Source organism: Phocoena phocoena, chromosome 17 (genome assembly GCF_963924675.1).
Source record: "Phocoena phocoena chromosome 17, mPhoPho1.1, whole genome shotgun sequence".
Lineage (NCBI taxonomy): Eukaryota > Metazoa > Chordata > Mammalia > Artiodactyla > Phocoenidae > Phocoena > Phocoena phocoena.
Genome location: NC_089235.1, coordinates 23,568,863 through 23,586,153, shown reverse-complemented (window position 1 = coordinate 23,586,153; position 17,291 = coordinate 23,568,863). Strand labels below are relative to the sequence as shown.

General features: G+C 38.9%; 1 protein-coding gene across 1 annotated transcript in view; it reads left to right on the top strand.

The window, feature by feature from the left end:
- MRPS28 (mitochondrial ribosomal protein S28) overlaps positions 1-14,252 on the top strand; it is a 100,547-nt gene extending 86,295 nt beyond the window's left edge. The window contains exon 3 of the mRNA XM_065895747.1: positions 13,829-14,252. Within this exon, the coding sequence (XP_065751819.1) occupies positions 13,829-13,997 (169 nt within the window). The 3' untranslated portion in view covers positions 13,998-14,252. The remainder of the gene's footprint in view (positions 1-13,828) is intronic.
- The last annotated feature ends 3,039 nt before the right edge of the window (positions 14,253-17,291 follow it).

Below are 17,291 nucleotides of genomic sequence, written 5' to 3'. Positions count from 1 at the left end.
TTTAATTGCTGTGGCTAGGACTTCCAATACTTTGTTGAATAATAGTGGTGAGAGTGGACATCCTTGTCTTTTTCCTCATCTTAGAGGAAATGCTTTCAGTTTTTCACCATTGAGAATGATGTTGGCTTGGGTTTGTCGTATATGGCTTTTATTATGTTGAGGTAGGTTCCCTCTATGCTCACTTTCTGTAGAGCTTTATCATAAATGGGTGTTTAATTTTGTCAAAAGCTTTTTCTGCATCTATTGAGATGATCATATGGTTTTTATTCTTTAATTTGCTAATATGGTGTATCACATTGTTTTGCATTTATTGAAGAATACTTGCATCCCTGGGGTAAATCCCACTTGATCATGGTGTATGATCCTTTTAGTATGTTGTTGGATTCTGTTTGCTAATATTTTGTTGAGGATTTTTGCATCTCTTTTCATCAGTGATATTGGTCTATAATTTTCTTTTTTTGTGTTATCTTTGTCTGGTTTTGGTATCAGGCTGATGGTGGCCTCGTAGAATAAATTTGGGAGTGTTCCTCCCTCCACAGTTTTTTGGAAGAGTTTCAGAAGGATAGATGTTAACTCTTCTCTAAATGTTTGAAAGAATTCGCCTGTGAAACCATCTGGTCCTGGACTTTTGTTTGTTGGAATATTTTTAATTACAGTTTCGATTTCATTACCTGTGATTGATTTGTTTATATTTTCTAATTCTTCCTGGTTCAGTCTTGGAAGATTGTACTTTTCCAAGAATTTGTCCATTTCTTCCAGGTTGCCTATTTTATTGGCATACAGTTGCTTGTAGTAGTCCTTTATGATCTTTTGTATTTCTGCAGTGTCAGTTGTAATCTTTCCTTTTTCATTTCTAATTTTACTGATTTGAGTCCTCTTCCTTTTTTCATTGATGAGTCTGGCTAAAGGTTTATCAATTTTGTTTATCTTCTCAAAGAACCAACTTTTAGTTTTATTGATCTTTGCTTGTGTTTTCTTTGTTTCTATTTCATTTATCTCTGCTCTGATCTTTATGATTTCTTTCCTTGTACTAACTTTGGGTTTTCTTTGTTCTTCTTTTTCTAGTTGCTTTAGGTGTAAGTTTAGATTGTTTATTTGAAGTTCTTCTTGTTTCTTGAGGTGAGCTTGAATTTCTATGAACTTCCCTTTTAGAACTGCTTTTGCTGCGTCCCATAGATTTTGGATTGTCTGGTTTTCATTGTCATTTGTTTCTAGGTATTTTTTAATTTCTTCTTTGATTTCTTCAGTGAAATAACCAAGGGTTATTCAGCAATGCACTGTTTAGCCTCCATTTATTTGTGTATTTTACTGTTTTTTTCCTGTAATTGATTTCTAATCTCATAGCATTGTTGTTGGAAAAGATGCTTGATACGATTTCAGTTTTCTTAAATTTTCCAAGCCTTGATTTGTGACACAAGATGTCACCTATTCTGGAGAACGTTCCATGTGCACTTGAGAAGAAAGTGTTTTCTTGAGCTTTTGGGTGGAATGTCCTAAAAATATCAATTAAGTCTCTCTGGTCTGTTCTGTCATTTAAAGCTTGTTTATCCTTATTTATTTTCTAACTGGATGATCTGTCTATTGGTGTAAGTGGGATGTTCCAGTCCCCCACTATTATTGTTACTGTCGATTTCTCCTTTTATGGCTGTTAGCATTTGCCTTATGTATTGAGGTGCTCCTATGTTGGGTGCATAAATATTTATAATTGTTATGTCTTCTTCTTGGATTGATCCCTGATCATTATGCAGTGTCCTTCCTTATGTCTTGTAACAGTCTTTCTTTTAAAGCCTATTTTATCTGATATGAGTATTGCTACTCCAGCTTTCTTGTGATTTCCATTTGCATGGAATATCTTTTTCCATCCCCTCACTTTCAGCCTGTATGTGTCCCTAGGCCTGAAGTGGGTTTCTTGTAGACAGCGTATATAAGGGTCTTATTTTTTTATCCATTCAGCCAGTCTGTGTCTTTTGGTTGAAACAGTTAATCCATTTACATTCAAGGTAATTATTGACATGTACGTTCCTATTACCATTTTCTTAATTGATTTGGTTTGGTTTTTGTAGGTGTTTTCCTTCTCTTGTGTTTCCCGCTTAGAGAAGTTCCTTTAGCATTTGTTGTAAAGCTGGTTTCGGCGGGTGCTGAATTCTCGTAGTTTTTGCTGCCTGTAAAGCTTTTGATTTCTCCATCGAATCTGAATGAAATCCTTGCTGGGTAGAGAATATTGGTTGTAGGTTTTTCCCTTTCATCACTTTAAACATGTCCTGCCACTCCCTTCTGGCTTACAGAGTTTCTGCTGAAAGATCAGCTGTTAACCTTATGGGGATTCCCTTGTAGGTAATTTGTTGCTTTTCCCTTGCTGCTTTTAATATTTTTTCTTTGTATTTAATTTTTGATAGCTTAATTAATATGTGCCTTGGTGTGTTTCTCTTTGGGTTTATCCTGTAAGGGACTCTCTGCACTTCCTGGACTTGATCGACTCTTTCCTTTCCATGTTAGGGAATTATTCAACTATAATCGCTTCAAATATTTTCTCAAACCCTTTCTTTTTCTCTTCTTCTTCTGGGACCCCTATAGTTCGAATATTGGTGCATTTAATGTTGTCCCAGAGGTCTCTGAGACTGTCCTCAATTCTTTTCATTCTTTTTTCTTTATTTTGCTCTCCAGCAGTTATTTCCACCATTTTATCTTCCAGCTCACTTATCCATTCTTCTGCCTCAGTTATTCTGCTATTGATTCCTTCCCGAGTATTTTTAATTTCAGTTACTGTGTTGTTCATCACTGTTTGTTTGCTCTTTAGTTCTTCTAGATCCTTGTTAAACGTTTCTTGTATTTTCTCCATTCTGTTTCCAAGATTTTGGATCATCTTTATTATCATTACTCTGAATTCTTTTTCACATAGGTTGCCTATTTCGTCTTCATTTATTTGGTCTTGTAGGTTTTTACCTTGCTGTTCGTCTGTAACATATTTTTTTGTCGCTTTTTTTTTTTTTTTTTTGATGGGTGGGGCTGTATTCCTGTCTTAGTGGTTGTTTGGCCTGAGGCATCCAGCAGTGGAGTTTTCAGGCAGTTGGATAGAGTCGGGTCTTGGTGGTGAGATGAGGACCGCCGGGAGGCCTCATTCTGATGAATATTCCCTGGGGTCTGAGGTTCTCTGATAGTCCAGTGGTTTGGACTTGGTGTCCCACCACACGAGCTCGGGCCCAACCTCTGGCCTGGGAACCAAGTTCCCACATGCCATGTGGTGTGGCAAAAAAAAAAAGAAAAAAGGAGCAGTACAATAACAAAGAATAAAAAATAAAATAAAGTTAGAAAGATAAAAAATATATTGGGAAAAATTAAAATATAATTGAAACAACTGCAACAAGGTAAACAAAACCACAACAGGAAAGAAAAAAAAAAAAGGCCCTTGGCTCTGGGGGGCAGAGTTTAGGTGGGGTTGGCTCTTAGGCAGGGGTGGGGTTGATGTTTGAGCGTGGGGCGGGGCCTCTGCTTAAGACCTATGCGGAAGGGGAGAGGCAGCACTTCCAAAGGGGGTCCTCCATAGTGTGGAGTTCCGGAGTTTGGAGGGAAGGCCCTGGGTGAGGGTGTGTGGGTGGGGTTTAGGCCCAGAGCCGTTGGAGGGTGTCTCAGAGGGTGTCTCTGAGTGTAGAGGTAGGGCCCTGGGTTGGGGTGTAGGGGTGGGGCTTGGGCTCTGCACGGCAGGAGGGAGGCTCTGAGGGCAGAGGATTAGGCCTTGGAGCCCAACAGGCTCCTTGGTGCCTAAGTGGACAGGGAAAGCTCTGGCCGTGTTTCCTTCTGTTCCTCCCTGCCCCCCGCCTACTGTCTCCCCCCATGGTCTCCCCCGTTGCTGCTGGATCCCTAACCGTGGGTGGGTCCCGCTGGGTGTAGGAACTCCCTTCCTCCAACCACCCTTCAGGGGTGCCGGTCAGTAGGTCAGACCTTTACTTTTGTTCCCCCTTCCCTCCTTCACACTCCCTCAGGATCCGCGCAGCTGGAGTGGGCCTCGGTGGGCAGAGGGTCAGGCCGGGGATCTCAGCAGGCTCCTGGGGGCCGAAGTGAGTGGGGGAAGCCTGGCCATGCTCCCTTTTGATCCTCTGCCCTCCCAGTGGTCCCCCAGTTTCCCCCTTTGGGCGTGGGCTCCCTTCTCCTCCCCCAGCCGCCCCTCAGGGCACCAGTCCCGTCCAGCCTACACTTCTCCTCCCTCCCACTCCCCCCCCAACTCCCCACATCCTACCCAGTCGCTAGGGGTTCCTCCCGTCCCCTTAGGTGTCCGTGGTCCCCCACTGGTGCCTGGTAGGTGCCCTAGTTGTGCGGAGACACGAATTCTGCGTCCTCCTAGTCTGTCATCTTGACTCCACCCATCTATAACTTTTTAAAGCCCATATTCCTTCCTCTGTTCTACACTGACAAAACTTATCTCTGGCAATAAATGTGTATATTTTCTTTTCTCATAAAACAAAACTTGTATACCACAAAATGTATCCTTTGCTTAGATGCTGTAATTCTGGCTCCAACTTTGATGTAATGTTAGTCATCAGCGTATCTCAGGTGCCTGAAGGCATTTATTCCTTATGTTTCCTTTGGAGTTTTTGACCCCTCTAAATATAAATGTGTGTATATTCTTTTTTATTTATTTATTTTTATTATTTTTTTATTTATATTTTTTATTTATTTATATTTTTATTTATTTCACGAAATACTTAACTGGCAGGGCAAGGTTAAAAAGAATTTGGTTTAAGGGGAAAACAAAATCATACGTTTATAGTAGAGTTGCAGAAAAAGATTAAAATTCTTATCCATGATGATAGCAATTTGAGGAAATGCATTTTAGTATTATGAACATTTTAAGTTTTAATGAGTTGAATTATTGGAGAGCTACAGAACTTTATGAGCGCTCTCTACCTTTATTTTGTTAACCATGGATGCTGTGCTTGATAAGACAGAATAGATTGTATGTGGTGAGTCAGTCTTGACAGGCATCTTACAGATTGAACAGAAAGAAGCAATAGACTAGAAACACTGTCAAGGAAACACAGTGATGGTACTTTGAAAAAGGAGACAAATCTGAGATACACCACAGAGTCTGCATTATAAAAGTTCATTTGTTAATTGAATATTTAAGACTATAATAATGTTTTATATATTTAATAAAAAGTCTTAAAATTTTGCATTTTGTATGTATATTTAATCAGTTTTTCACTTAATAGCTCTCTATACTATATCTGTTTTCAAACACTTAAAATTGTATAAAAGTAGAATAAAATCATAGAACTGCAAAAGACCTTAGGTCTCTTCTAACATTGTGCTTTTCAAAACTGAGGAAATTGATGCCCAGACAGTTCATTTAAAGAAGAACAAAGTACATATATTCCCTCATGCTCACATGCAAATGCTCTCCCTCACACACACACGCACGCACACACACACGGACAAAGTATGGGCTTCACACAGAGATCAGCATTACTGTGAACATTTGTATGAATTAGAAAAGACAAATAGGTGGTAATTGAACCATTAGAAACATTGTAGCTTTCTGTCTTCGGAAAACAAAATTTTACTTCTAAAGTCTTAAAACTTTAACGAATTGTAAGAAAATCAGAAAAAGTTCTAAACTATTTTAACTTACTGGGATGAAAACATAGATGGTTAATGATTTCAAGAGAACTATTTTTAAAACCTCTGAGAACTAAGATTACAGCAAGACAGCTAAATTGACTAGCAAAGTCAGAATTCCTTACAAGATTCTCTTTGGATACTGAGGTTCAATCCAAGCCTTGTATTTGTCGGCTTTGTATTATTTAATATACGTATATCAAAGAACTAGTCAGAGAGACTGTCTCTATTTTAAGTCTACGAGAACCGTCACCAGCATGCACTGACAGATGTTAAAGAATGTCTGTGGAAAGAATGTCAAAAACCTCTCCAAAGGAAAGTCTTTAAACCATGTCCTTAATACAGAAATGCAAAACCAGATTTAATTGCCCTTTTCCTAAACAGCTCAGACATGCAGGCTCATTTACTGCAGCATATGGTCTGCGAAAATGCGCAGTGGAAGAGAGCAGTGATGGTGAAGGCTGGCATTGAGTCCATTTAGGCTGGAGTTCACAAAGATCAGTCGGAGGCAAGCACTTGAAGTTAAAGAAACACACCAAGCAGTGAAAACACAGGCTATTTTCATTTTGAACATGCTCACTGGAGACATCCTATTTGCTTTCAAGACAACAGTATTCAATGTTTTATAATATGAAATACAGCGTTTCTGAAAAACTAATATCCAAAGTTTTTTTTTCTAATTAAAAAAGGTATAAAAAATAGACAACCTTGCATTAAGCCATGGAGACTTTTTCTGATAATTTATTATTTGTTACCACTGAAAGTAACCATTTTTCTAGTGGGGAACAGTTAAAACAATGAGTTGGGTGGCAGCAACATGGTTTACATTTTATTTCAAAGGGAAGACATTATGAGACCATATGAAGTGGTAACTTCTTATCACTCCTAAAGGGATTAAGTTTACAGTTCTTGCAAGAAGTCAGAGGTAACTGAGAACTTGAGAAAAGGAAGAGGAGAAAAAAAGTCTGTGAATCCTCTTATACAGCTTTGTGGTGTTGGCAAGTGACTTCCATGTACCTTAATTTTCTGTCTGTAATATGGAAGAAGCTATCTTCACAGAGAATTTTGTTTTAACCTCTAAATATCTAAAAGACAGTTCAGTTGCTATGTGTCTAGTACAGTGTCACACAGATTTGAGGAAAAATACAAAAAATAACAGAAAGGAAAGAAACATTAGAGGAGTTAGGAATGGCAAACATGGATCTGATGGTTTATTATTGCTGGAATCTAATTAGTAATAGCTATTTATTATAACAAATTATTTCAGAGTTCTATTTTTCCTGTAAAACTAGCCTTTCTTCCAGCGTATATATTGTAGGACAAATATGTTTACTATTTTTATTGTCAATTTGAAATTGTCTACAACTGCACTGAATGGCTATTTAAATTTGATTCAAATTAAATAAAATTTTAAAATTTGGTTCCTCACTCACATTAGTCATATTTCAAGTGCTCAATGAGCACCTTATATGGAATGTTTCTGTCATTACAGAAAGTTATGTTGGGCAGCAGTGTTTTGGTGTTATTGATAGTTAAGTTTTTATCAATGCATTTCATTGAAAGGTGAGAAGATAAATCATATACTTTTAGATAGCAGGTGTAGAGGAGATGGATCTCCTCCCAATGCAAACAATAAGCCAAAGTTTAAGCTGTAAAGAAGGTACATTTAGCCCATGTAGCAAGACACAAAAATGAAATGGTGGTGTTGTTATGGCAGTGTGATTTTCTGAAATAGTGAGCAACTCTTGCTAACATTGTGGACAAAGTCAGTCTTCCATTAATTTACACAGTAATCACATTCTTGGAAATTTGGTGTATACTTAAACCTTTATTTTTTTAATTAATTTATTATTTATTTTTGGGTCTTTGTTGCGGTGCACAGGCTTCTCATTGCAGTGGCCTTTCCTGTTGTGGAGCACGGGCTCTAGGCACGCAGGCTCAGTAGTTGTGGCTTGCAGGCTTAGTTGCTGCACAGCATGTGGGATCCTCCCGGACCAGGGTTCAAACCCATGTCCCCTGCATTGGCAGGCGAGTTCCTAACCACTGCGCCACCAGGGAAGCCCTAAACTCTTATTTTTAAAAACACAACTCTTTGTATTTAGCAGACAGAGTTTTAGGCTTAGATAATTATAAGCAGGTTTTTCACCCACATCAATGTCTGGCACAGATGCAGGACAACTCTGTTGTATGGAAGAGTTCTGCGCATTACAGAATGTCTCCATCCCATCCACCAACTGTGTGGCTGGGAGCAGTGGCCCAGTGAGCTTGTTCATTGAAGTCCTAGGTTTCATTAAGAAACACATTGGGAATTAAACAACAGACATAATTATCACAAGGCAATGTTGTTGTGTAGATGGAATGAGAACCCATTTCTTTCACTTCAAGAAACATTAACAGACTTAAAATCTAGCACAAAACTTTGTAATCTTATAGGTCCGTAGATGACCTTCAGGTAACCTGTGAACCTCTTAAATTGTAGCAAAATTATGGGTATTTGTGCATTTTTAGAAGGAAGAGTCCATTGATGTAATCAAAGGAATGAGGAAAAACTAATTAAAATTTTAAAATAATAAAACCTCATTATAGAAAGAAGACATAGAGGAGATAGTGTCTGGTATATAAAGAAAGGGGATGGTTGATTAGGTTAGAAGTTAAGTCTACTATTGAAATGGTAAATTTTTTCCCTTAATTTTTGAATTTTATTTTATTTATTTGATACAGCAGGTTCTTATTAGTCATCAGTTTTATACACATCAGTGTATACATGTCAATCCCAATCCCCCAATTCATCACAGCACCCCCCCCCCCCCACCTGCGGCTTTCCCCCATTGGTGTCCATACGTTTGTTCTCTACATCTGTGTCTCAACTTCTGCCCTGTAAACCGGTTCATCTGTACCATTTTTCTAGGTTCCACATACATGCGTTAATATACAATATTTGTTTTTCTCTTTCTGACTTACTTCACTCTGTATGACAGTCTCTAGATGTATCCATGTCTCTACAAATGACCCAATTTCATTCCTTTTTATGGCTGAGTAATATTCCATTGTATATATGTACCACATCTTTATCCATTCGTCTGTCCATGGGCATTTAGGTTGCTTCCACGTCCTGGCTATTGTAAATAGTGCTGCAATGAATATTGTGATACATGACTCTTTTTGAATTATGATTTTCTCAGGGTATAGGCCAGTAGTGGGATTGCTGGGTTATATGGTAGTTCTATTTTTAGTTTTTTAAGGAACCTCCATACTGCTCTCCATAGAGGCTGTATCAATTTACATTCCCACCAACGGTGCAAGAGGGTTCCCTTTTCTCCACACCCTCTCCAGCATGAAATGGTAAATTTTAAAGGAAGCTTAAAAATGCTTCTTGGAAGAAAAAATAATGAACCTATTGAGATGATCATCTTCCCCTTCCAAGAAATAGTATGTGCTAAAAATAGATTCATTGACAGCTTAACTCTGTCAAGAATTAAGGAAGAGTGATAGGAGACAGGTAAAATTAGACAGCTCTACCTGCCCCTCAATCCTCAGTGTTCCTTGAACCACTGTCATAAAGAATACTAGAATAGATAAGTCACTGTGACTGACAATATATTCTACTTTCTTGTTTTCAGTTATATTGTGGTTAATGCTGGGAAGTGTGGACTGTTAAATGTGCAGTTCTCCGAATTTTACTTGCTTTTGTTCAGTGCTATTTTGCCTCACATCTTCAAAGGAAATTCAGCATTCATTTCAAGAGAAATTGTTTTCTTTCTTGTAGGACATTTATAATGTATTTATATATATTGCATGTTATATACATTATATAATACATTTTGAGAGAGGAATGCTTATACCATTGAAATAAGATTTGAATCAAAGCAAATTATTGAAAGAAAACTCACCCCCAAAACATACCTTCTACAGAAATCCTTCATTGGTTTAATTATCACTTGGAATTATATCTGGGACCGCTCTTGTACTCCCCATCACACCAAGGCTGGAGCATCAGGTGTCACTGGGTTTGTTTTGATGGTGATGGTGGTGGTGGTGGTGGTGGTGACTGATGATGGTAGCTAACATTTATTGAGTATTTATAAGGGCTTGGCAGGTATTAACTCTTTTCATGCTCATAGGAACCTAGAAGGTGTAATTATTCCCATTTTACAAATGAGGAAGCTGAAACAGAGAGATGAAGTAACAGCTCAGAGTTGCAGTTTTATGGATAGAGCTGGGCACACATCTGGCCATCTGGCTCCAGAGTCTAGAGTCTTGACCACCACATTGCCTCTTCTGGATATTTATACTTAGGCCCAAATCTTTGAATAAACAGACCATTTAAGAACTGCATGAACAAGCTGGGGAAAGAGTTTACTGGCATTTTCATTTTAAATCTTGTTATGTGGAACAGTGGAAACCCAAATGGGAAGACTAAGTAGTATTAAGTGATTGTCAAAGACTACAATACTGAAGGTTCACCTCACATTTCATTGGCAGAAATGGAGTTCTCAGAAATACATTAGTTATTTCTTTACTTCCCTTTAATAAAGTGTTTCAAAGTTAAAGCGCGAGGGCGAGAGAGAGGCATGGACATATATACACTAACAAACGTAAGGTAGATAGCTAGTGGGAAGCAGCCGCGTAGCACAGGGAGATCAGCTCGGTGCTTTGTGACCACCTGGAGGGGTGGGATAGGGAGGGTGGGAGGGAGGGAGACGCAAGAGGGAAGAGATATGGGAACATATGTATATGTATAACTGATTCACTTTGTTATAAAGCAGAAACTAACACACCATTGTAAGGCAATTATACCCCAATAAAGATGTTAAAAAAAAAAAAGAAAAGTTAAAGCGCGGATAAACTCCACATTAATTGTATGGCTCCTATTCCTGTTGAGTGAGGACTATGCTAACCTTTCCATGTCCCGGGACTCCCAGAAAGGACAGTCTGTGTCTGGGAGAGGCAGCCCCACCCCCGCTGTCAGTAGGCTTTGTTCAAGGGACTGTTCTTAGGTGCCTTTCTCCATTATATATTGTCATTCCCTGACCTTTTTTTTTTTTTTTGATCTGTTTAAATTACCCTAAAGTCTGTTGGCTTTTTCATCACTTATAGGAAACATCTGTTACCCTCAAAGGCTGTTAATGGTGGCCACAAAGTCCTGTCAGAGGTCCTCATTTTACTGGCCCTTTGTATGTGTGTAGGACGCTCTGTCTTGTATACAATAAAGGTAATTCTAGGCCAGATTTTTCTCAAATGCTGATCAGAGAAGACTGCATCCAAATCACCTGGGGAGCTTGTTAAAAAGGGAAATTCCCAAGTTCCACCCTAGATTTGCCAGCTCACTCTCTGGGGTTGCTTCCCTCATTTGCATTTTTAATAAGCACCCCAGGTGCTTCTGATGTACTGGAAAGTGAAAAACCACTGTTCAAAAGGCTACATTAAATGAAATGTATACATCTCAGTACTGTAAGAGAGGCAGATGTGATTAAAGCCCTGCCCATAACGAACCTGTAGTCTGCTAGGGAAGAAACACATAGAAATAATGCACAGTGAAAATTAAGTACCATAAAAGTAGAAACAGCTACTTCCAGGTAGCAGAAGTCAGAAATCTTCTACAGGTTTTTTTTGTTTGGTGCAAGGTATATACATGTGGGTGATTCTTCATTCATTTAGCACATGTAAAGTCCTGCAGTTCCATTTTTCATCTCCTTTACCAACTCACTGGATAACTTCTAGAATTTGCATAATTTTTAGAGATGAAGACAAAACTTTCATATTATTAAAGGCTACTACACCTAGAAAAAGTTTTCCTTTCCATAAACTACCAAGCATACTGTGCACTCGTGGTATTTGATTTTATTTTTTAACAGGAGATTGCTAGCATTTTATGACACAGAACCATCTACACTGAGAGCTTCCCCTTCAGTGAGACTGTGCCCAGAAATTGTGTCCCAAGTGTGTGTGAATGTTCAACCCTTTTCATAAAAAGTCACTGTTGCCCTTCATCATGGTTGTTTATAGGCCAGATATGAATAATGGAAGGAGAAGAGAACTAACTTTATTAACTACTGTGCACCAGGCACTGTGCCAGGCAAACTTCAGAGAGGTTAAGTAAATGAGCCAGGCCACACAGCTGCTAAGGCCAAGAGAATGGAAAGCCTAGGTAGTCGGTGTGGTGGCTTTTGCCAGCAAGCGTCTTGTTAATTTATTGACGAACATTTGAGGACCTGCTGCATTGGCACTGGAAGGATACAGAGATAAATACAGTGCCAGATCTTGGGGAGTATTCGATCTAATGAGAAATCGGAGATTTACACAGTTAACCAATACAGGTGAGTGAAGGGCACTGACATTTGCACTTACTGGGCTGTGCGTTTTCAATATATAATATTATCCCATTTAACCATCCCAGCAAACCTGCCAAGTGGTCGAAGTCTGTTATATAAATGAGGGAATTGTGGTTCAGAGAAAGCAAGTTACCCAAGGTTACCCAACTCGTAAGTAGCAGGACTCAGATTTGCATCCAAGTCTGTGACTGCAAAACCTCTGTCTTCCTTGGCAATTCCAATGACAGAATCTGCATTCTGATAAGGGGAATGTGGAGGCTCTCAGGAGCTGCATTTGATGCATTCTACCTGGATACTTAGGAATCAATAGGATTTATTTAGAAGGAAAGGCCAAGCAGTGCTACAACAGAAGCAAAGGTGCAGAGCAGTAGAAGTGTGTGGGAATGGACGTTAGGCCATTTCCACATAAGCAGAGCAGATACGGAACCATCGTGAGAAGTAGACTAGGAAGGTGGGCTCCGGGAAGACCAGGTCCTACCTCAAGCTTTAGCTAAGGATGATGAGATCTGAAGGGCTAAGCTCAAGAAATATCTGTGTTAAAAAATGAACAAAACTTGATAACTAATTGGATGTTGTGTGGGGGGTAGCGGGGAGGAAGGTGGTCGACGTGAATCAAAGCTGATTGATTAAATGAATCACTGGAGTAGTGCTGTAAGGACAAATGAAAGACTCCATTAGAACACAGGTTACAGCTCCAAGTAATGCAGAAAATAGTGTTCAGCTTTACCTTGTCTGTGAACTAGCTTGTTTTCCCAGTGGTTAATTCATATGGAATGTGTTCTATAACTGCTGTTTTCTAAGAATATAAAGCTATGCCTTAATATTCTAGGATATCTCTTTAATTTTTTTAAACAGAGACAGAAAGTAAGGTCTATGCCGTCAGATACACATACCCATGTACATATATACATAAACATACATATAGAAGGACTATATGTGACTGACTAAATGTGACTGACATCTTGATTTTCCAAATTTTACAAAAGGACATTTCCTTCTGTAACCACAAAGAAAAATAGCTTAAAAAAAAAAAAGCCAAATAGCCTAAATGTTTACTTGATGGACCACTTATAAGTTCCTCCAGAATACCTAATCAAACATTGTTCATTGTATGGTCTACTAAAATCATTTTCCAGTGACTTTTTTGGAGAACTCTGTTTCTTCATTTTCTGTTTATATAAAATTGTTTTAATTTTAATTTTAAGACTTAGAGTACTCTAGGTATATATTTTTAGATTTTTAAAGATTTGTGGTTTTCATTCAGTAGCCATATTTTCACTCTCCTGTACCTTTTCATAATGTTGATGTTAAACTCTTAAAATAATTGGTCAAGGAAGAAAGACAAATGAGTATCAGTTTTCATTTCGTATTATGAAATACTTGAATAATTGTTTTGACCAAATTGAGCCGTCATGCATGTTATGGCCAGCATTATACTTTAGTTACAGTTCAATCAATCCCCAGTACTAAGTACTTTGCCCTTAGACTGTTTTCCATTTTGTTTTTGTAAAATTTCTTTTACTTTAAAAGAAGATTTTAATTTTAGAAACCAAAATGTTTCTGAAAACATTTTTTCCCCTTGATACTTTTTGACTTTAAAAATAACTGACATTAAAATAAATGTCAGTTTCAAGAACCAACTTGTTTGAATTTCAGTTTGGAATACATTTTTATTTAGGTTATAAAATCTTTAAAGGCAGCTTTAAGATGAAAATTCTGATACAACTAAATTACTTTTCTGTCAAAAACAACTATTTCTCATATACTAGTGTTAATTCTGTTATCTTGAGCCAACACAAAATTAGAATTTGGGTTTTACTTTAAAGTAGTTGTTCATTTAGTGATATTCAGAATTAATGGAATTTTTTTTTCTTACTATTTAGGAAATACCAGAAAGGAACCAGAGTCCGGCTGCGACTATTAGATCTTGAACTTACATCTAGGTTCTTGGGAGCCACAACAGATACAACTATCCTAGAGGCTGAAGCAATTCTGTTAGGACTCCAGGAGAGTAAAGACTCAAAATCAAAAGAAGAACGTCGTGAAAAATAAATGAACTTTGCTTAGCGTATTCACTCCTTTTTTGTTGAACCCAGGTATTCATCACGAATGCCATTAGATAATTATGAATAAATGATTGGAGAAGACATAGTAAATGCAAGCTATAATTATAGCTCTTATTTGTCAGAATTTTCTTTAGGTGTAGCTCTCCTCCTCCTGTTTTTATACCCATTCTTTCCTTTGATTGGAATAGTGTAAACTGTACTGAGAAACTCTGTCATTCAATAAATACGTTTTGAGTGCACTCTTTGTGCATGGCACTGTTCTAAAAACTAAAGAAACAGCAGTAAACAAGTTAGACAAAATTGCTTGCCTAGTAGAGCTTACCTCTGGCTGGGGGACATTGATACAAATAAGTAAAATATTGATATATAGTATGTTAGGGATGTGTGCTGAGGACAGAAATAGAGCAGGAAGGGCAGAGGATCTGAATAGACATTTTTCCAAAGAAGACATACAGATGGCCAAGAGGTACATGAAAAGGTGCTCAAAGTCAGGGAAACGTGTCAAAACCACGAGATACCACCTCACACCTGTTGGAATGGCTGTCATGAAAAGGCAAGAAATAGCAAGTGTTGGCGAGGATGTGGAGTTTTAAAAGGGAACCCTTGTGCACTGTTTGTAGGAATGTCAGTTGATGCAGCCACTATGGCAAACAGTATGGGGGTTCCTCAAACAATTAGAATTATCACATGATCCAGTAATTCCACTTGTGGGTATTTCCAAAGAAAATGAAAACATTAACTCAAAAATAATATGCACCCCCATGTTCATTGCAGCATTATTTACAATAGCCAAGGTATGGAAGCAACCTAAGTTTCCATCAATGGATTAATGGATAAGGAAACTGTGATACACACACACACACACACACACACACACACACACACACACACATAATGGAATATTATTCAGCCATTAAAAAATAAGGAAATCCTGCCCTTTTTTTTTTTTTTTTGCGGTACGCGGGCCTCTCACTGTTGTGGCCTCTCCCGTTGTGGAGCATAGGCTCCGGACGCGCAGGCTCAGCGGCCATGGATCACGGGCCCAGCCGCTCTGCGGCATGTGGGATCTTTCCGGGCTGGGGCACGAACCCCTGTTCCCTGCATCAGCAGGCTGACTCCCAACCACTGCGCCACCAGGGAGGCCCATTCTTGCCATTTTTGACAACATGGATTGACCTTGAAGGCATTGTGCAATGTGAATTAAGTCAGAGAAAGATAAATACCATAAGATCTCACTTACATGTGGAATCTAAGAAAAAGAGCTCATGGATTCAGAGGAGAGATTGGTAGTTCCAGGGCAGGGGTTGGTGGTGGGGAGAGGGGGCAAAATGCGTGAGAGGGGTTAAAAAGTACAAACTTCCAGCCATAAGATAAATAAGCCATGGGGATGTAATGTACAGCATGGTGACTATAGTTAATAATACTGTATCGTATATTTGAAAGTCGCTAAGAGAGTACATCTTTTTTTTTTTTGGTACGTGGACCTCTCACTGCTGTGGTCTCTCCCGTTGCGGAGCACAGGCTCTGGACGCGCAGGCTTAGCGGCCATGGCTCACGGGCCCAGCCGCTCCGCAGCACGTGGGATCTTCCCGGGCTGGGGCACGAACCCGTGTCCCCTGCATCAGCAGGCGGACTCTCAACCACTGCACCACCAGGGAAGCCCAGGGGAATAGATCTTAAAAGTTCTCATTACAAGGAAGAAAATTTTAAACTATGTATAGGGATGGATATTAACTAGACTTATTGTGGTGATCATTTCCCAATATACACAAATAGCAAATCATTCTGTACACCTGAAACTAATGTATTTCAATTATATCTCAATTAAAAAAATAAAGCAAGGACTGGGGTTATGAGGTATCAGAGTGATAGACTGAAATTTAGGTTGTGCTGTCAATGGAAACCCTCAGAATTTACTTTTTTTTTTTTGATGTAAAAGATTTTATTTTTCCCGTGATACGGTATTTAGAAAAAGCTCTTTAAAGAGATTTTTTTTAATTGAAATATAATTGACATATAATGGTATATTAGTTTCAGGTATACAACAGAATGATTCAATATTTATATATATTGCATAATGATCACCACAGTAAGTCTAGTTAACATCCATCCCTGTATATAGTTACCAGGAATTCACTTGGATAATAACTGAAGGATTGAAGGAGCTAGTCCCATGAGTCCCTGGGAAAGAGTATTCTAACAGAGGGAACAGCTACTACAAAGGACCAGATTGTGCTTGTCCCATTTAAGGGGCTTGGGAGGAAGCCATCGTAACTGAGCATAAGAGGAATAGGAGATGAACCTGAAGAAGTGAGGGAGGTCTTGTTGGTCCTGGTATGAACTTTGGCTTTTATTTACTCTGATTGGGGTGGAGGGTCTTTGCAGGATTCTCAGCAGAGGAAGGGTATAATCTGACTGACAATTTCACTGGATCCTGTACTAGCTGGGTAGACTGAAGATGAACAAGGGCAGCAGCAGCAAAATGTTAGGAGACTTTGCAGCAATCCAGGTGAGAGATGCTGGTAGCTTGGACCAGTGGAGTAGCAGTGGAGGTGGTGAGAAGTGATTGCAATCTGGGTATATTTTGAAGGTAGAGACCGTGGTATTTCCTAGCATATTAGATATGGAGTGTGTGATAAAAGAGAGGAGTGAGGGATGACTCCAAGGTTTTTGGCCTGTGCAACTGGAAGAATTGAATTGCCTTTAATTGGAAAGGGAAGAGCAGGTTTGAGGGGGACTATGAGGGCTGTTTTGGACTCGTTAAATTTGAGATGCCTATTAACGACTTAAGTGGAGATGTTCTGCAGGCAGTTGGATACGTGGATCTGGAATTCATGAGAGAGGTCCTGATGTAATATAAAAACTTGCAAATCATAAACACTTCATCATACTTCACAAATTATGTAGGTCAAGCACCCCAGAACAAAGATGACCCATTAGACGAGTCCTGTATTAAGTAGGAATGGTCCATCTCTGGTACTCCCACCAAGCTCCATCATTGGAGATTCTCAGTGTATCACCTCAGCATGAACACTGTTGGTGGATCCTGAAGGTACAGCAGCTAGAGGCTGTCTACGACGTACACTCCACAAATCAGACTCTCACTCTTTTTTAAACCACTTCATTGAGGTATGATTGACATGTAAAAAGCTGTACACATTTAATATATACAATTCAAGGAGTTTGAGGAGAAGTCTACAGCCATGAAACCATCACACCATCAAGACATAGACACATCCATCACCTCACAAAGGTTCTTCCCACCCCCTTTATTTATTTC